The 21281-nt window shown below is 40.8% G+C and overlaps 1 protein-coding gene and 1 pseudogene across 1 annotated transcript in view; one reads left to right on the top strand and one right to left on the bottom strand.

Annotated features, from left to right (window-relative positions):
• Positions 1-4666: 4666 nt before the first annotated feature.
• The window catches only part of CMYA5 (cardiomyopathy associated 5), a 106406-nt gene continuing 89791 nt past the window's right edge, over positions 4667-21281 (bottom strand). The window contains exons 10-13 of the mRNA XM_036308186.1: positions 12889-13022; positions 11331-11430; positions 8916-9089; positions 4667-5438 (exon numbers count right to left, since the gene is read on the bottom strand). Coding sequence (XP_036164079.1) covers positions 5192-5438; positions 8916-9089; positions 11331-11430; positions 12889-13022 — 655 coding nt within the window. The 3' untranslated portion in view covers positions 4667-5191. The remainder of the gene's footprint in view (positions 5439-8915; positions 9090-11330; positions 11431-12888; positions 13023-21281) is intronic.
• Positions 15019-20107, top strand: LOC118655899 (annotated as a pseudogene).

The raw sequence follows: 21281 nt of genomic DNA, 5'->3' as shown, positions 1-21281 counted from the left end.
GGTTTGATTCTAGTCAAGGGCACGTACCTCTGGTTGCAGGCTCAATCCCTGGTCCTGGTCAGGGCATGTGTGGGAGGCAACCAACCAATATTTCTCTGTCTTTCCCCCTCCCTTCTACTCTCTCTAAAACTCAATGGAAAAGTATCCTCGGATGAGGATTAACAACTACAAAAACAAGTAGGAGGCACAGGGCCTAGACATCTAATCAAGTATTCACTCAATGAAGAAGAAAACTATAGCCTAAGAAGTAGTCTTAAAGCATTTTTAAAAATGTGAATACAAGAAGCTGGGCTGCACAGATAAGAATCCACAAAGGACAAGGATTTCTCTGGGAAGCCCAGCTCTGATTAAGGAGAAAGTACTTAGAGCAGCAAACCCAAATATTTGGGCCCATGGCTGACCAGAGCAGCTTAATAATGCTGGTCAGTGAGAGCATCCACATAACTTGCCTTGATCACCAATCTTTTGACTATCATGAGACTTCCTGTGTGACAATATGTCAATTCACCTGAGCATGTGGGATTTAAGAGGTAAAAAGTCACAGGTCATGTGTGCAGCCCAAGGTGGACCATAGTGGGTACCTGCAGGTGTTGGAGCTCAGGAGCCTAGAGAGAGTATCCTCTGACTACAGATATGTGTTCTCCAGCCCCTTTGGCAATTTCGTTTTTCACTATAAATTAAGCAATCGTCATACTAAACTATTACCGAGATTTTTGTGGGCTTGATTAATGTGGCTGAGTCCCTGTGGACCTGACAACATTTGGGAGCTCTGATGTTCCAGTTTCTAGATCTTCAATGGGAAAACTAGCTCTGAACTGTAATGATAATTCTACTTCCTCCAACCCCCCAAGACACACACATTCACAAACACATATATTCACATATATGAAATATACACAACATACAGATGCACACACACACACACACAATATATACACATCTACGAGGCCCTGTTTGGCCAGCCAGCCTCCCTGGATGACATCAATATCTCATCTTCCCTGCAACTGCAAAATCATGCCATTGAAAATGTATGATATTTCACCATCTTTGGTGAAATAGTTCAGCACAGAGTCGGTCCAGCTATAAGAGCAGTTTCCTCCCACATTCCGCATGAGGTTGGCCATTATGGGGAGTCAGCAGGGGCAGTTCCCTTGGAGCAGGAATTGAGCAGAGTTACAGAGCCGAGAAGGAAACAAAGAATGACTTTTCTTCTCTCCCACCTACATTAGGTCCTTTCTCTGCAGAAGCTAAGAGCTGGTACAGCCCAACCCAGGGGGGCTTTATGGAACATCCTGTTTAATGTTGAACAACATAATACCAAACACATGAAGAGCCAATTCTTTGAGACTGCCTTTGAATCTACTCTTTATTCCTGTTACTTCTTGTTAACTCACCCAGAATATATCCTCAAGTCCTTACTTAGCCTTTAAGGCCATGTGAACTGATCCCCAGCGACTCTCTATTTTCATAGCATTCTCTCCCTCCTGTTTATTTCACTCCAGCCTTGCTACCTCCTCACTGGTCCTTTAACCCACCCCCATGCTGCTGCCTCGGGATCTCTACACTTGCTGTCCCTTCTGCATGGAATACTCTTTCCCCACAGATATCCACATGGCCTGCTCCCTCATCTCATTTAGGTCTTTATTCAAATACCACCTTATCAGAGGTACTTTCCATCAGACCTAAAATATACAGCAGCCCCTACCTCCTATTATTCCTTATTGTCTTACCCTCATTTATTTTCCTTCCTAGTTCTTACTCCCCGCTTACATATTATATATGTGTTTATTGTATGTCTTCTTCCACCAGAATATAAGCTCTTTGAAAGCAGGGGTTTTGTCTGATTTGATGACTGCCATTTCCCCAGGGCCTAGAATAGTGCCCAGCCCACAGTAAGTACTCAATAAATATGTATTGAATAAATGAATTGTGTTTCTTCTTCCCCATTTTTCTTTTTCCTACTTATTTTACCCCCTCTTTCAGAAGTTATAAAATCCTCAAACAACATGCTGACTCTAGTAGAAGTGCCTGGCACACAGTAAAGTCCAACAGGAAGTCTGGGCAGCCCAGCACAAAGTCCGGGGGCTCTAGGTTGGTTGAGAAATGAGCTGGTTCTACAGAAACCCACCAAAGGGGAGACACTAATGGGATTCTAAGGCAATTCTAAAGGGAGAGGAATTGATTTAGTAGGCCTTTTAATTCTACAAAGAGAAGCCTAAGCCTGGGCAGGCTGGAAGAAGCAGAGGTAGAATGCTCTCCTGCTATTATGAAAGAAGTCTGTATTGGTAAGAGAGATTTTTATATGTTGATGTTTTCTAGTTCCCCTGCTTGGTTTTGAAAAAAGGAAGAGATGCCAGAAACTTACAGAATAAAGGAGAACAGAGAGGTTAGTCTATTCAATGTGGCAGGAAGACCAGGCTGAAGAAAAGATCAGAAGGGACTCCCGGCAATGGTGGATATTTCACATTCAGCTTTATTTTGTTTCAGGTTGTATGAAGAAATTTCCCTCATTAACCTCAGATTTTCAACAAAAGCTGTGTTAACCACTTCCAAGGACAGCCTTGTGTTAGCACTGCCTTAAGAAATCAAAGGAGCATTGTTTGTGTTTTGGGATGATAGCGACCAAATGGGCCTAGGGAAGCATGAAGAGGTAAGTAGTGGTGAGGTAGCCAGAGGTGATGGAGGAGAACTCAGAAGCAGGAAGTCAGAGATGTTAACCAGGAGAATGTAACCATCTACAGAAATTCTTGGAAATTTGGGCTAAAAAAAAACCACACTAAAACACACACATTTTTTTTTTTTTTGCAATTAGTATTTGGATATTAAAGGAAAAGGGACTCTGAAATAACGAAGGATTTATGGACTTTGGGGTTACCCTGCATCACAGAATCCAGATTTGAACCTCAGTGGTTATCTAGTTTTCTAACTTTATTTAACCATAGAAACATTTTCAGCAAATTAATTATTATGGCCCTAACCAGTTTGGCTCAGTGGACGGAGCGTCAGCCTGTGGACTCAAGGGTCCTGCCGGGAGCCAGTCCATCCTTGCTGTTTCAAAGGACCTGGCATATATGGCATACTGTTCTTAAAGTGTTTGCTCACCTTCTTGGCACTATGTGTTTTAACCAAGGTCTCCTCTCTGAGAAAGGTTGTTTCCCCAGGTAGGGATTTTTTCCCTGAAGTCAGGGAGGGGATAAAACTCCTTAACTAAGTGCCAGGTGGGTAGTTAATCACTTTAACTACAAACAATCATGCTTAAGCTACATAATCTTTACTCCCTGGAATGGAGATAAGAAACGCCCTAACCTTTGTAATAGAGATTGATAGGATTGAATCAACTGGTATAAATACAGATGTAACAAGACAGCAAGAGACAGAACTTAGAATACAGAACTTAGAACACAGAACTGAGAGACGGAACCTAGGCACAGAACCTACACAGAACGTTCTCTAGAGACAGAAGAACTTCGCTGGAGAGAACATGGCAAAAGTTCCTGGACAGAAACTGGCCTCAGAACCTAGAGACAGAACCTAGCGAGAGAACATGGCAAAAGATCCTGGACTGAACCTGACTACAGAAATTGGCAAGAGAACCTGACTAGAACCTGGTGACTGAACCTGGCTGGAGAACCTGGACTAAACCTGGCTGGAGAACCTAGCAAGAGAACATGGACACAGAACCTGGCTGGAGATCTGAAGCAGAACTTCTCTGGAGATCCAGACCAGAACTTGGCTGGAGATCCTGACTGGAAATCCTGGCTGGAGATCCTGGCTAGGCTGCTGATCAACTGAACTCCGTCTCCGTGTCCTTCCTTCTTCGCCGACTCCATCCACACCTTTGGGGACCCCTGGACCTGCTGGGGTTGGACCCCGGCAGGGTCCCAGGTTCAATTCCGGTCAAGGGCATGTACCTTGGTTGCGGGCACATCCCCAGTAGGGAGTGTGCAGGAGGCAGCTGATCAATGTTTCTAACTCTCTATCCCTCTCCCTTCCTCTCTGTAAAAAAATCAATAAAATATATATTTTAAAAAATAATTATTATGAAGAACCCAATGTGTAAAATGGATCTGAATTTAGGCCCACCTAGCTTTCCCATTAGATCCCACATGGGCCCTTAGGCACCTCTGTGGAATCCCAATACCCCAGTAGCACAACTCTGCACACATTTTAGGAAGATTTTGAGAGATTTCAATATAATATCTAAAAATGACCTAGCACTTTTTTCTAGTAAAAGGAGATTCCTGGCTTCAGGTAGTTGACTGTAACACTGAGCTGAACGTGTTTAGGTTTTAAAACATACCACATGTGTAAAATTCTCACGTGAAAATTAGTAGTAGTATGTCCTATTAAAGCAGTGGTTCTCAACCTTCCTAATGCCGCGACCCTTTAATACAGTTCCCCATGTTGTGGTGACCCCCAATTTCATTGTTACAAATTGAACATAATTAAAGCATAGTGATTAGTCACAAAAACAATATGTAATTATATATGTGTTTTCCGATGGTTTTAGGCGACCCCTGTGAAAGGGTCGTTCAACCCCCAAAGGGGTCGCGACCCACAGGTTGAGAACCATTAGCACTAAAGTGTGATGGCTATTTACCCTGCAGTTTGTCCCGGTCCAGAGAGGCCAGCTGCTAAGTTACTGACAATAAACTCACATAACCTGTTTTGTTTTATAGACTCTAACCATTTATTTAACAAAATGGAAATTTCTAATATTCAGCATTTTTCTACATTTAAAATTTCAGGGAAAAGAGACCCATGTTCTACAGCATATATTATTACAAAAGAGTTCATCATCAACTTGGAAGGGTTAAAACCCTTTCTCTCGTGAGTAGGACTCATCATCCTTTAGTGAAGTGAGGCGACATTTCTCTTGTGAAAAAAGTCCGTGTTTCTTGTCGGAGGAGAGGGATTACCAGCACAGTCTTCCGAGGATTTCTTTTATCAGTAAGACAGGTGGAAGTCCACTTCTCTACTTTGGTTCCCAGGTCAGGTACAAATTCTTTCAAAGCAGGGAAGAACTCGGGTTTTCTTGGTGGTTTTGCTCACGTGATGATCCCTGTGCATGTAGCTATCATTAGTGCAAATGTGTGGGAGACACTTTGAATAATGGATAGCACCCACGGGAAAGCAATGGGCCCCCAACAGAGTTTGAATTCTTGTTCTTTCAAACTCTGAAAGCCAGTGATCACTTGTGCCTCGCAGAATCCGGCGGCTCTATCCCCAGGTGCAAAGTACATTTTCCAGGTTTCTCCAGGGCAAAGGCAGGGTGCACACCCTCATTAAACCTGTGCCTAATGATGAAGAGCAACTGTCCACTTTCGGCGTTTATGAATAGAAGCCGCTGGTGGTTGTAGTCCAGCAGAATGCCCACCCTGGCAGGACGCTCAGTCACATGGACGTCGCTCACAATGCCACTATAGAAAAATGTGTATCTGAAATGAAACGGGATGGAAAATTAAAAACTTCAGAAATCCTGATGGCCATGATAAAGAAAATCACTTGGAGGTCACCAATGTTTCAGTTATTAACCTCAATTCACAACAATGAGTTGAAGTAACATTGTCCCAGGTACTTTAAACACATCCCTCCTAGATGCTAAAATGCATAGCTCATCCCAACAGATGAGCATTTTTAATAATTTTGTTCCTTCTACATTAGGAAGCAGTCCCAGAATAACCAACATGTGCCTCCCTTGTGATTTTTCTCAACATTCTAATTCTCTCCCAGCTGCCCACATGTTTTAACTACCACATTCACGGTGTGTCATTCTTTTGAATAAAACTCCTTTGAGGCTGACATGTATTTTTAAAAGTACTTCCGGCTTGCCTTCCATAAAATGTATTAATTTTACAGTTTAAGGATTTATAATAACTTACATAAGGGCCTTTATGAAGTTTAAGAAATATTTTATTATTTTTGCCCAGCTTTAGCCTTTGCATAAGCTCCCGTCATTCCAAACCAACTTTCTTTTTTGACTTAGCAATGATTTTGTGGTCTTGCAGCTAAAGGGAATGCCTTTGGTTTATCTTTTCAATTGAAATAAATTTAATTCAATAAGTATTCACTTGGGCATATCTGTGTGCCCAGCACTGGGCACACTGTCCTTGACCACCAGGATCCCATACTCTACTGAACAGGAAGGAAAAACTGATGATGACTTAAACACTGGCTAGAGCTGAGACTCCAGCTGAGAGGACAGACTGTAAAGTGTTTACTAAACACATCTAATGGACCTTTTTTTTTTTTGCTGTGAGAGGAAAGGTTCAAGGCCAGGTTGGGAAGGAGAAATTGCTGAACAGAAAAAGCTAAATTCCTCTGCGCAAAAAAAGGTAACACAAATTTGAAGGTTTTGCCTGCTGGTCTTAGAAATGGAAGGTGGAGACCTGAAAGTAGGGGAAAGAAAGAAGTAAGAGATGGAAAGGAAGAAGAGAGAAGAGGAATAGTTCTGTGGATATGGTAGGTCTGAGGGGTGGGAGCAACACCAGGGCAGACTCAGCCCCCAGAATCCGGGTAAGTGACTCTGATATGGTTATGGCAGAAAAGGCTAAGGACCTTTAAAACCTTGTGATATCTCTTAAAGGCCCAGGAGCTTGAGTGCAGGTATACTTAGGGAATGGCAAGTTGGCAACTTCATTGCAGAATAAAGCTCATATGAAAGGGCAAAGGTTCATGGGAATGGGAAGATAAGCAAGACTTTATGATGATAAAGAAACATAGAGCAGAAAAGGGTTGCAGGCACCAATGATGGGGACCAGCAGTGTAGGCTGGGCCTCTTACAGAAGGCTTGGGGAGCATAAGGACTCATACTCATTCAAAAAAAAAAAAATGGTCAGGCTGGATAGATGGAAAAGAGGGAGAAGACCCAAGCAGTGGGGGCAGCAGAAGCAATGATGAGGTGGCAGAATATGCCTGTATGTCATGGAAAACATTACTATTGGCCTGACAGGTTTAGAGGGGACATGTGAATGACTTTGAGGATATTTCATGGATCAGTAAGCCAGGAGCCAGGAACTAGACCTGCCCTGTTCAATACAGTTACCACTAGCCACATGTGGCCACTTAAAATTAATTAAAATTAAATAAAACTCAAAGTCCTACTAACCATATTTCAAGGGTTCAGTAGCCACATGTGACACTATTTTTCTATTTTTGCAGAATGTTCTATTGCACAGCACTGGTCTAAAGGGTTCTGAATGCCCAAATAAGCCATATCCCTACCCTTGAATGGAAGGTCCCTGGTGTCCAGCCCAAGTCAGTCCCTCCCCACCAAGGAGGCCAAGGATGTAAAGACATTCCTTGAAGACTTGGCTCCACCAGTTCTACAGGGCCTGGAATATGCCCTGCCCCACTTCTGTCTCCATTTCTTCCTAAGCACATCAGCTTCTTCTTCAACTTGGACTCTGGCCTAAAACCAAGCCTATCTGCCGGGGGCATGACTCCTTGTCCAGTTACTGCCTGTTCCTCCTTGGAACATAATACAATAATACAATTCTGTTTTCTAGAGTCTAGAAATTTGTTATTAGAGGCTAGTCAAAGGGCCTTTTCGTAAAATCAGTATCTAGTTTCAGCTCTAAATCTGATTATAAACTCCAGGTTTGAGTGATGTTTAACTCTGGGAAGGGGCTAGGTCCTTAAGCATTGCACAATGCTGAATATCAATTAATCATAATTGCCCTGACTTGATGAACTGTGACTTTAAATAGCTCTTGGAGATGGTGTCCTTATGAACCATGTCAGAGAATCAAACTATCAAGTGGGACGCAGGGAGAAATGTGCAAAATCCCAATCTGTGGGCCTTTCTCTGGAAACTTGCAAGCACTGAAGGCTTCTTTTTAAAGCACTACATTTGAATAATATCCCACATGGTATGATAATGTGCAATTTCAAAGATCTTCCCTGTACCTGATTTCATGTGATCCTCACAACCCCAAAAAGTAGCAGACCAGGCATTGTTGTCCCCTGGCAATACACATGAGGCATATGCTCAGAGGGTTAAGCAACTTCTGGTAAGTAGCCAATAGGAGGACAGAACCAGGACTAAAATCAGCCTCTGGTTCCCAGTCCATTGCTCCTTTATTAGACCATCCTGTGAGCATATTCGGATCATAACATGGCTGCCCTTAACTCTCTGAGGTGAACACTGGTTAATGGCTTTTTCACTTTAACCATCTAAACAATACTAATAATCTAGACCAGGGGTCAGCAAACTTTTTCTGTAGTGGGCCAGAAAGTAAATATCTTCGGGGGCTATTCAGTCTCTGTTGCGACTAACTCTGCCATTGTAGCACAAAAGCAGCCACAGACAATATGTAAACAATGAGCATGACTGTGTGCCGATAAAAGTTTATTCACATAAACAGTGGGTCATATTTGGGCTGCGGGCTATAGTTTGCCAATGCTTGATATAGACCATGTGGGAAGGGTATTGGGGATCCACTTCTTTCTCACTCCTGTTGACTCCTCTCTGTGGAGGGAGCCTTTTAGCTTTGCCCTGTGGATTCTCCCTACCCTGGGGTGAGTTTAGGAAGAAAAACTGTCTATGCATGGCCGGCCCAATAGTCCCTTCCTATTCCCTGTCTCTTAATTGGTAGCTTTCCTGGGAGACACACATCCTTCTCTGCTTCTCCAGGGACCAACTCTTCCTTGCAGGGCGAGGAAGCTGGCCTGGCCAAGGCTATGAGTGGATGTGTCTGTCTCTCAGGTATGAACTACATTCTCTAAAATTGGCTTCCTCAGTAATAAGAATTATAGTTTAATCTCCATATACTTGACTCTCTTGTTTTCTTTCTTAGTTGGTTCAGAACTTGGGACGGGGACTGGGATGGCATTATTAGGCCCTCAGAGTTCTCTAACTAGAAAGCAATTCATGACATTTTGATGAAGAGGGGAGGGGCTGGGCTGCAGCTTACCTCTGTGGCTCAGAGCAGTGCATGTACCATGAGGTCTCCCCTTGTCCCAGTGCACCAGCCTGCACAGCCGAGCTGGAGCAGATGCCAAGTCGATAAGCTGGGCAGTCTGTGACTGTGGTTTCCCAGTAATGCTGGCCACAGGCAGGCAGCTCCTCACCCAGCACTGATGGGATTCTGTAGGCAAAGTTGATTAGGATTTGCCAGCCTTCATCTCATAGACATCAACATTCACACATTCACACCCAGTTTAAGCAGGACTCTATCCTTGGAACTGCTGGAATTTGACTAGACCTCCATTGTTCATTGTGCCCCCAACCTTGACCTAATTGCCACAGAATTCCCTACCCATGGTCGGCAAACCATGGCTCGCGAGCCACATGCGGCTCTTTGGCCCCTTGAGTGTGGCTCTTCCACAAAATACCACAAAATACCACGTGCGGGCGCGCACGTACAGTGCGATTGAAACTTTGTGGCCCATGCGCAGAAGTCGGTATTTTGTGGAAGAGCCACACTGAAGGGGCCAAAGAGCCGCATGTGGCTCACAAGCCGCAGTTTGCCGAGCCGCAGTTTGCCAACCACTGTGGCCTAAACTCTCAATATGCATTTGACGTATTCCACTGCCACATACAACTTGCATGTACTATACATTTTACCTCTGGAAGAAGCTGGGAACCAAACAACAACTAGAATAATGCAGGACAAAAATAAATGGCACAATCTGCTTTTAAAGAAATTGAGACTATACAAGGGAGGCAGGTAGGGTGTTCCAAGAGAGCATTACTTGCAAATTTTTCTTACAAAACTTGCAAAAAAAAGTTTCCAAAACCTTTTTTTAACAATGAGTTCCAGGGTCTACTGACTTAACTGGGCACAGAGACCAATGAGGTGCTGATCTTGAACAGCAAGACGGCTGGTGAGGCCAGAGCAGAGCGGAGTATGGAAATTGAGACTCTGGCCTCTTTGGATTTGTAGTAGGTGTGCCTGAGAGGTTGTTGAAAGGTCTCTTCTTGTTTCACCTTAGCTATTTTTATAAGAGGCACAGGGAAATGAACCAAAGCACTTTTGGTAACCTTGTTTGCATGAATTGCTCAATTTTGCTTTAAAATGGCTGAGACAGCAAAGAAGCATTTTTAATTTAAGCAGCGTTAAGTCAGCACCTCTCCCTCTCCTCTTTAATAGATTAGAACATGATTAATACAAGGGAATGTGTTTCACTTTCTCATGTCTTTACCCAACTTCATTTCAGAGAGGTGCTCTCTGGAGCAAGCCTGCCTGCCTGATAACTATGAGATCATTTTTAGATTAATAATAAATAAGTAAAATTCTATAAAATGTATTAGTTATCAGCAGTTATTATGTATGAACTCTAACCAACCAGCTTATTTCTTTTATTTTTTATTTATTGAGAAACTATAAAAAAAATACAGAAAAGCCCAATCTATTCTTAAAATATTTTATTTTTTGAGTTCACTCATTTGTATATATTTTGCATCTATTGTGTTTCTGGGCGCCATGCTAGATTCTGGGGATTCAAAGATGCAGAATATAAGGCAACTGCTTGAGGATTATTCAAGATGAAGTAGCTGACAAGCGACTCCACACATGTTCAGACCCTTTCACGGGTCAAATCAAAGGGTGCCAGGGCCAAGAGAAAGCTTGGGCATTTCCAGGAGCAGGTAACGCCTGAGCTGGGCCAGAGACAGGTGAATAGCAACCTGATAGGAAAGCAGTGCAAGTCCCTGTTGGTCAACTCAGTGCTTTCTTGTGAGCACTTGTTGACAGCCCACACCAGCGCTGACAGCAGTCTGTGTTTCACAAGGGTTACAGTTTTCAAAAGCCTTTCATGTATATTCTTCCATTTGACCATTTTGACCTTAAAATGACCAGGAGAGATTGCCGGCAAATTGCAGAGCCGTCTCCCGATTGAGCCCTTGGCTTTTGGCGCTTCGTTACTTTGATGTTTCCTTTTGTGGGTGATATGGGTGTTGGGGGGTGGGCAAGAAAGTCTGAAAAGTCCTGCATGTGACCAGAGCTAGAAACTCAACAAAATGTCATTCTCCTCTATTCCTTTCCAAGTGGATGGATGTAAAATCTGGTTTGCTATTGAAAATAATAGAAGAATTAACCTGGATTCTTTTTCACTAAACCAGAGGTAATTCCATAAAACAGCCTATGTTTTAAATAAACCATCTGTGCTTATATTTCCAACAAAAATATTGACACTTGCTCTAAGTTATGAACTCTCTCTGTCACTTTCCCTCTAGTAATGAACCATAACCACACTGTATGGGTGTGCACACATTTCTATTCGATACCACACACATCCAGGCATATTCATGAAACCAAAAATATGCACAACAAAGTGACACGCCCTCAGAACACTCTAATGCAGAGGCATCTTGTACTTCTACTTACTCTGTCAGCCGTCTTCTCTCAGCAAAGCTGATCACTGTCCCATTTGAGGAAATTTGCAGAGTAGGATGAGCTGTTTCTCTCAACAAGCGAAATCGGGTTCCTATTTCAGTTAAGAAAATATGATTACTAGTATAACATTGCCACAATGTCAAGTGCAGTCTCTAGGCCAAGTCCCTTATTTCAGACCTTAGTCTCCCTTTCTCCAGATATCAAAATACCCCAGTGTCTTTGGGCCCACAGTGAAATTTCATAAGGCATTAGTGGATGCCAGTGGCTGGCTACTTCTACTAGTGTGCTTCCTGTGCTAAAACTTGCTGTGCTATGCAAAGAGTGCTCCTTGCATATTCATCCCCTGGAAATGAGTTAGAAATGCAGAATCCTAGGCCTCACCCCAGACCTACTGAATCAGGATCTGCATTGTAACAAGATCCTCATGAGAGCTGTGTTCACATTAAAGTTTGAAAGTGCACTGGTGTAACCCAAAGGAGTGGTTCTAAGAGTGAAAGGTATAAGCACCATATTGGGACGGTAGGGAATTTAATTTCTGGGCAGCAGCTCTCATGTCTTCTCTTTATAAATATTAGGCAGATATTTATAAATATATTTACATCACAAATGAGGCACATATGCAAGTTTTTGCTGACTAAGCATATCACTTAATGTGCCATACTCAATCTTGTGCCATCTTTGGGTCTAGGATAAATAATAAAATGATTGCCTTTCCATTCCTCAGTTCTTTTCACAATGATTGAGAACAAACATTTCTGTTGACATCATTTGGGTATTTTCTACAAAATGTCATTGAACAGTTTTATTACCTCCTTGAGTTATTCACTCAACAAACATTAATTGGCACAAACAACGTGGTAGGCACAAACAAACAAACAGAGGAATACAGCTGGAAGCTTGTTCATAGAGTTCACAATGCAATAAAATAAGACTATCCCTGCCCTGACCAGTTTGGCTCAGGGGGTAGAGCATCGGCCTTTGGACTGAAGAGTCCCAGGTTCGATTCCGGTCAAGGATATGTACCTTGGTTGCGGGCACATCCCCAGTGGGGGGTGTGCAGGAGGCAGCTGATCGATGTTTCTCTCATGGATGTTTCTCTCTATCCCTCTCCCTTCCTCTCTGTAGAAAATCAATAAAATATATTTTTTAAAAAATAAGACTATCCCCATCCCACACACTCAAAACATACGCACAAATTGTAACACGCTGTGAGGCAAACAAGAATCATCTGGGGAGATTAAACCCACACGTTAAAGCCTGTCTTCAAATAACCAGATCAGGACCTCCAGGAGTGGGGCTTAGGCATCAGTATTTTTTAAGCATCCCGAGAGACTGCTAATTGGTAGCCAAGGTTGAGACCCTCTAAACCAGAAAAATAAAAGAAACATTTCGGCCCTTGACCAATCTTGAGTTCTCATGCCAAAAACCTTGCCCTGCCAGCAGGTTGAGGTCTTTAAGAAGTTGCCTTCAAGGATGTCTCCTCTGGGTGGTGGAAGGGAAAGTATGAGAATGCTTGGAAATATGCCGCTGTGTGCAAAGGAGAAAGTACCTCTGGTGGAAATGAGGGCAGCTTCACTCTGTTCACTTGTTCCAAACGTATTGATGGCTCTCACGTAGAAAAAGTAATTATCATTAGGCTGGAGGTTAACCTTCAACTGGAGTCCTTTAATTCCAGAGTAAGATCTAAGTACAAAGGGATAATAATAATTTTAAATATAATTCCATTGCTAAACAACTCATTATATTTCAACCCTATAGTGAATGAACATCTTTTATTAACAACAAATAACTTATTTTTTCTCTTTTAATGACCACTGGTATTAGCAAGCAAGATTATATAAGATGGTTATTATTCACTAAGATTACTTTATCAAATCATTTGTACCTTTGTCAACTTTTGTCCAACAGATGGCTTTCAAAATGCTCTTTGGAATAAAACTAGACAAACTTTTAAAAAAAATTTTCAGAAAAGTGACTATCTGTTAATGAATCTCCAAGAATATATTATTTCTTTATCAATTTTTGGTTCAGAGGGCATTTTTGGATGAAAATTATGTTAAAACCATCTACAATACAAAGGACCCTAATTATCTCATTCAGATCTGGAATTGTAAAAAATTTAAGGTGAGTGATGATTTTGTACATGGCCATCATGCTAAAGTTATAGAAACTGAGATCTCTAAAGAAGACAATATATATATTTTTAAATTTTATCTTTATTGTTGAAAGTATTACGAATATCCCCTTTGTGTGTTTTATTTTTCCATGGACCCCGCCGCCACCCCTCCCAGGCCTTCACCACACTATGAAGACAATATCTTTGAAGGCAAGCTTAATCCTGGCAAGAAGAGAATTCTAATTGTCACATAAAATCCCCCAACTGTAATTCCTAATCTCTCATCTACATGAAAAGAAAGTGATGGTAGTGGTATCTGATTGGCAGCAGGCTTGGCAAGTAAACTGTAACAGCCCAACCATTTAAACAATAATGGACTTGCTGGATTTGAAGATGGAGCTCTCTGAAGTTGCCAAGTTAGCTAAAATAGTTTTGTGCCTTTTTTCCGTTCTCTTTAATCTGCTCCATATCATGGCCTAGAGCATTTGTAAATAAAGCACACAAGTGCTCTTGCTTCTGGAGTGGTGAAGGTGGGGGTTGGGGGTTGGGACAGGCTGGGAGAGGACAATGGGGGGAAAAGGGGACATACGTAATACTTTCAACAATAAAGAATTTTTTTAAAAAAGAAAACTACAATATAATAGTTTTCATGTTCATTTTCAAAAGGATAGGTTTGTTTTTAATCTGCTTGCTTGCTTTGTTTGTTTTTATATTATTTTCTGTTTGTTTTGTTATTATTGAGCATACCACAAAAGGTTTAGAATCAAAGAGTGGCCACTCTTCATCCACAGAGAGATATTTTTTTCAGGTTATTTCTACCTCTGTTGATTTATTTCACTTCTCACTACCTACCTTAGAGAATAATATGAAAAATCAGGAAAAATAAAAAGTATTATCGACTCAGAAAACAAATGAATTTAGAAATTTTTAAAAGCATAAAATCTCTATAGAATAACAACCCCCCAACCACCACCATTTCTAAAAGCACAAAAACTCCATTATGTTCCTCAGAAGGAAGAGGCGGGGGAGGGGAGTAGCCTGCGTCTATTTGTATACCTTCTATTTAGTGCCTGTGGCTGGAAAAGGTCAGTATAAACCCCTCAATGTTATTGGTTGTTATTTCAGAATCTACCACCTGACCAGAACCTTTGGGAGAGTACTATCTTTAGATGTGCTGAGAATGGATCCATGCAATTGAGCCACATGTCAACTAATTATGCTTCAGTTAGTTAATGAAAAATGTCCTATGATTGAGAATTTAATTCCCAACTAATATCCAGAATATTATTCTGGGATAGATGTATTGCTTATTTTATTTGAATTGATGACAGAAGAGATGTTTTAAACATACATTAATCATAGTAAGCAATAAAATTTTTGTCTCAATAAGCACAGTGGGGTCTGAACTGAATTTCAGACTTCGTCCACTCATTAAGTAAATATTTATTGATTACTTATTATATGCATAGGCCCTGTCTCTACCAGAGGCAGAAGTGGCAAGGATAAATGAGGAAATTTCATGTCCAGAAACTAGATAGAATATGCTGACTTCATTTTGTAACAATGTGGCTGTTAAATGCCAAGGATGCTGTTTTGGGGGGTAAGTGTTTGCTCTTAAGTTTTATAAAGTCTGTCAAGGAGAAAATGGAATTTCTATTTATCTATTTATGTAGATATAGTCAACTGCATGCTATGTCTTATCACTTATTTAAAGAATAAAGGTTTACAAGGTACTTAAGTCAACTATAGGATCTTATCCTGTTTTCAGTGCCTGAAAGCAGGTCATGCAGACTTAACATATATGCACAATGCCCTCACTGAATATGTGAAATAGAAGCACCGGGCATGAAAATGAAAGCAATACAAAATGTGGTAGTGTTTTATTGTTTATAAGTTGCCATCTTATGCTCAAGAACCAAGAACAAAGCAAAAAAGCTTAAATACAAATGGGTGGTTTCCATGTCTATTTATTTTGTCTGATCTCACTTAAATATCACAAAAGTCTTCATGTCAACTGCCCCTGCTTTTTAGCCAAATAAACACTTCAAACATTTTTTTGAATTTGAAAACTGAAGAGTGGCACCCTCCTGTAGAGTATAATCTTTTAAAATTTCAAAAACAAACACTTGTTATAATTACAACCAAATCCACATGACTTATAATGAGCTTGCAGTTTACAGAATTAAAATTCACAGCATATCCTGATTAAGGTAAGTGATCAGACAGCTGATGAAACCACAACAAGCTGTTGGTGCTTAGGTAAGAAGGGATTTTAGCCTTATCAGTAATATGACTGATCTGACTGTTAGAAGTCTAGAGCTAATAAAATCCAAAAGACAACAAGAAATATAACTCAATTGGTCTCACTTTGGGTCATAAGCGTGGAATTCTCCCTACAAGTGCCATAGTATGGTGCAAAAGGATGTCTTTATATGTGTAGTTTCCAGGAATACCAGGACCAGGAAGCATCTAGAAACCCTAAGTCATCAGCAAATTAGCTGATTGCTGGTGGAGAATAAGCACATTGTGGAGTCCAACCACAGAGCTCTGTGTCCAGCAAGTCTTCAAAGGACTCTCAACCCTCTCCATTGGGAGGACAAAGGACATTTGTTAAACTCCAAAACTGTGAAGCAGAGAGAAACAATTTAAATAAGAGACCAACCTACTATCTCCTCAGAAGTCTGAATGGCTATCATGTGAATAAGTCTGATCTCCTCTTCTTTTGTTTGTTTGTTTGTTTGTTTCCAGAAGGCAAATGAGTGGAAGCTATGAGGAAGCTGATATCTGCCCAATATAATGAACACCTTTCTAGCTTGAGCCCTTTCATTCTTTAGTTTTTGCAAGGAATGATCAAAAAGTTTGCCAACTAACTATGGACAATGGAGCAAGAATCATTTTACTTGGGAATTAAAAAGGATCTTTATGAAGTAAATAATTAGAGAACTAATGCTTAATGGGAAAATACTGAAAGCATTCCCATTGAGTCAGAGGGACGGACATGAGGTTAAAACAAATTTGGAGACAGGAGCTAAAAAAAACAGTTACCATTTGCAGATTATATGATATTTTTTAAATATAGAAAACTCAAGAAAATCACCTGAAAAATGCTTACATAATAAGAAAATTCAGTAAGATGGCTAGGTGTGAAACTAATATAAGAAATCATAAGGCTGACACCTGATTTCTCATCAGAAACTCTACACGCCAGAAGGGAATGGCATGAAGTACTCAAGGTAATGGAAAGCAGGGATCTGAGACCAAGATTACTATATCCAGCAAGGCTATCATTCAAAATAGATGGTCAAATAAAGAGCTTCCCAGACAAAAAAAAAAAAAGGCTAAAGGAGTTCATCACCACCAAGCCAGCATTACAAGAAATTCTAAAGGGATTATTGTAAGGCAGTGGTTCTCAACCTTCCTAATGCCGCGACCCTTTCATACAGTTCCTCATGTTGTAGTGACCCCCAATTTCATTGTTACAAATTGAACATAATTAAAGCATAGTGATTAGTCACAAAAACAATATGTAATTATATATGTGTTTTCCGATGGTTTTAGGCGACCCCTGTGAAAGGGTCGTTCAACCCCCAAAGGGGTCGCGACCCATAGGTTGAGAGCCACTGCTGTAAGGGATTGCTGAGAAGAAACAGAGAGAGAAACCTAGCAAGACAGAATTAAAATGGCTATAAATAAGTACCTCTCAATAATAACCCTAAATGTAAATGGATTAAATGCTCCAATCAAAAGGCGTAGGATAGCTGAATGAATACAAAAACATGACCCAACTATATGCTGTCTACAAGAGACCCACCTCAAAACAAAAGACATACACAGGATGAAAGTGAAGGGATGGAGAAAAATTTTCCATCAAATGGAAAAGAAAAAAAAAGCTGGAGTAGCAATACTCATATCTGACAAAATAGACTTTAAAAGCATCATGCTAAGCGAAATAACCCAATTGGAGAAAGATAAATATCATATGATCTTATTTGTGGAATATAATGAACAACATAAGCTGATGAACAAAAATAGAGCCAGAGGGAGGGAAATATACTAGAATATAATAGAAGAAATCCTGTTATTTGCAGATTTTTAATATTTCCTACAACTTTTATGATATCATACTATGTGAGTACAGCTTTGGTAATATTATATTTAAAATCTTTTTATTCTTGAAATATTAATGTTTATTGCATGTAATATTATTATATGTAAGATCATTTTTCTTGAATAATTGGTGTTTATTGCATGTAACATTATCATACTTAAAATTGTTTTTTTGAGATATTAATGTTTATTGCATGTAACATATTTAAGATCATTTTTCTTGAAATATTAAGTTTTATTGCATGTAACATTAAAAAATAAATTTAAAAAAAGAAAGAAATCAAAAGCCTTCATATACAAATCTATATGTATATAAAAGCCTAATATGCAATTTGTTCCCTTGGGAGTTTGATCTGGAGAACAGGAGTTCGATTGCTTGCTATAATGTGCGCTGACCACCAGAGGGCGGCACGGAATGAAGGAAGGCCTTGGCTCACAGCCGGCAGCCAGGGAAGGAAGGCCCCAGTCGGCAGCCAGAAGGCCCCGATCAGCCCTGATCACCGGCCAGGCCTAGGGACCCTACCCATGCACAAATTTCATGCACCGGGCCTCTAGTATCTAAATAAAGATGAAACAAGAGAAACACATATTTAAATAGTGGCACCACAAAGATCCCAAATAGCCAAAGCAAGCTTGAGAAAAAAGAACAAAGTTGAGTATCACACTCATGGGTTTAAAACTATACTAAAAAGCTATAGTAATCAAACAAAATATGGAAGGAGAGCAATGGGTGCCCACCTCAGCACTCCTCAGCTGGGAGCTTGATTCTATTTCTCTAGGGTTGTGCTGGGCCTGGTGGCCTGGGCAGCAGAGCAGTAGCATCATGGGTCTCAGCACCTAGTGGGGGAACCCCGGGCCTCCTAGTGCTAAGTCCCCCCCCCCCCCGACCCCCTATTCTCCTGTGCCCTTTCACTCCGTTTTTTTTTTTTTTTTTTTTTTTTCTTGTCCTCAAAGTTATAGCTGCCACTTCAGCTCTCTGGCAATGGAGACTCCATCCCCACTTTTTAAAAAAATATATTTTTTTTATTGATTTCAGAGAGGAAGATGGGGGTTGGGGGGGGGGGTGGGAGAGAGAGAGAGAAAGAGAGTGAGAGAAAGAGAAACATCAATGATGAGAGAGAATCATTGATTGGCTGCCCCCTGCATGCCCCACACTGGGGATCAAGCCTGCAACCCAGGCATGTGCCCTGACTGGGAATCGAACTGTGACCTCCAGTTTCATAGGTCAATGCTCAACCACTGAGCCACACCAGCTGGGCTTCATCCCATCCACTTTGCCAGAGGCACCCAGCGCTCCAGAAATGTGGGCCCCACCCGGGTTGCAGACCCTACCCGGCAAGCGAGGCCGTCTCTGAGAGCACCCTGAAACCAGCAGCGGCAGGCTCAACTTCCTCTACGGCTGAGTGCCCCTCTCACATCAGGTGGCTGGGCACATGTATAGGAAGGACAAAGTGGGTATCTTGCAACATCCAGATGGCATAGTTTTGAAATAGCTACAGCCACCTCCAAGGGATCCAATAAGGGAGCTAGAATTCTATAATATGATTTAGAGCTTTAAAAATTTCTGCCAAAATATTATGGCATCTGGTGATCTCCCACTGTGCCAAATGATGTACACCTAAACCTTGAAGATGTGACCCATAGATTTAATAAGCCCTGTCTAATGGATGTAAAGATAGGGCAAAAGAGCTATGATTCTTTTGCGTTATCTGAGAAGATTCAGCAACAGGTAGGCAAGTAATCAGAGATTGGGTTCTTGGTGTGTGGCATGAGAGTTTATCATGTTCATTCTCATAGCTAGGAGACACAAAACCAGCACTATGGAAGAAGCCTAACAAAAGAAACTAATGGATGGAGTTTCCAGATTTTTTTTGGTAATGGATTCTGCTTAGAAAAGTATGCTGTTGCTGCCAGTATTCAGAAGATTGAGAGTACTCTGCAGTGGTTTGAAAGCCAGGAGCAGCTTAACTTTTATGTGAGTTCATTACTGTTTGTTTATGAAGGTTCATCTGAGCCAACTACTACAAAATCAAATGACAGAACTTTGGCAGAAATGTTTTTGTCCAAAGGACAACTCTCAAACACAGACATACTGAAGTACAATAATAACTTTCAAGTGTTAAGTTCCACAATGAATGGAAAAATAGTAGACAAAACCTTATCCAAGATATATGGTCATCACAGAAAAATGTATTTGAAAAAACATCACAGTCACAATTCATCGAAAGTTGAAAACATATAGCAAGACAATAGGTGGAGAAGTTTGTCACAGGAACATTTAAACAGAAATATACTTTCCCAACTGGAAAAGACTTTCTACCATCTTCCCACTGGTTGCCAAAAGATTGCAGAAATAGAAGTGGGAATGACTGATTTTTCTCATGTTTTCCCTAGCAACACAAAAGATGAGGGATATATCTATGGACTGAAGCAAATAATTACTGTACTACAGAGTATTTTAGACAATGGAATCCTTGGCTGCAATCTTTTTAAGGGGTGGGGCAATCACTGTGAAGAGCAGCCATCAATATCTCTGCACTTGTAATGCTATGTAAACAATTTGTATGTGAGCCCTAGCCCGTTTGCTCAGTGGATAGAGTGTTGGCCTGTGGACTGAAGGGTCCCGGGTTTGAGTCCAGTCAAGGGCCCATACCTTGGTTGTAGGCTCCTCCCTGGCCTGGACCCTGGTCGGGGCGTGTGCAGGAGGCAACCAATTGATGTGTCTCTCTCATATTTATATTTCTCTTTCTGTGTCTCTCCCCCTCCCACTCTCTCTAAAAATCAATGGAAAAATATCCTCGCTGGGGATTAAAAATAATAATAATAAATTTGTATTGTGAGTCTACATATTTACATTTCTGGTAGAGGGTTAACTTTTTAATAATCTTACTCAGGAAAAACAATTATTTGTTAATAAGAAAACTATGAAAAATAAAGAAAAAACTTTGGAATGTTATGCAAAGAATGTGGTGGCAAAAAAAAAAAAAAAAAGAACAAAAACAGTACAGTATAGGCACAAAAACAGCCACTCGATTAATGGAACAGAATAGAGAGTCCAGAAATAAACCCACACCTGTATGGTAAGTTAATCTTCAAAAAAGGAGGCAAGAATATATAATGGGGAAGACAGTCTCTTCAGCAAATGGTGTTGTGAAAACTGGACAAACACATGCCAAAAATGAAAACAGGACCACTTTCTTACATCATATACAAGTATAAACTCAAAATGGATTAAAGATTTAAATGTAAGACCTGAAACCATAGAGCTCCTAGAAAAAAACATAGGCAGCAAATTCTGACATCATTTTTAGCAATATTTTTGTGTGTATATCTTCTCAGGCAAGAGCAACAAAAGCAAAAATAAAAGAATGGGGCAACATTAAATTAAGCTTTTGCACAGTGAAGGAAAACAACAGAATGAAAAGACAACCTACTGAATGGAAGAAAACATGTGCAAATGATATATCTGATCCTATATAATAAAAGGCTAATATGCAAATAGACCAAAAGGTAGAACAACTGGGACAACCGAAACAATTGAACAACCGGTTGCTATGACGTGCGCTGACCACCAGGGGGCATGTGCAGAACATGGTGAGCGTTGGCCGTGGTGGGATAGTGGAGCAGGTAAACGGCACCAGACCAAGGCGGGATGCTGGCCTGTCATCGGGGGGAGCCTCTGGTGATTATTGAAAATTTTTTGCTCCCACGCACAACAG

Source organism: Myotis myotis, unplaced genomic scaffold (assembly GCF_014108235.1).
Source record: "Myotis myotis isolate mMyoMyo1 unplaced genomic scaffold, mMyoMyo1.p scaffold_m19_p_5, whole genome shotgun sequence".
Classification (NCBI taxonomy): Eukaryota; Metazoa; Chordata; class Mammalia; order Chiroptera; family Vespertilionidae; genus Myotis; species Myotis myotis.
The sequence above is the reverse complement of the archived record's forward strand: the minus strand, read 5'-3'. Positions and strand labels throughout refer to the sequence as shown.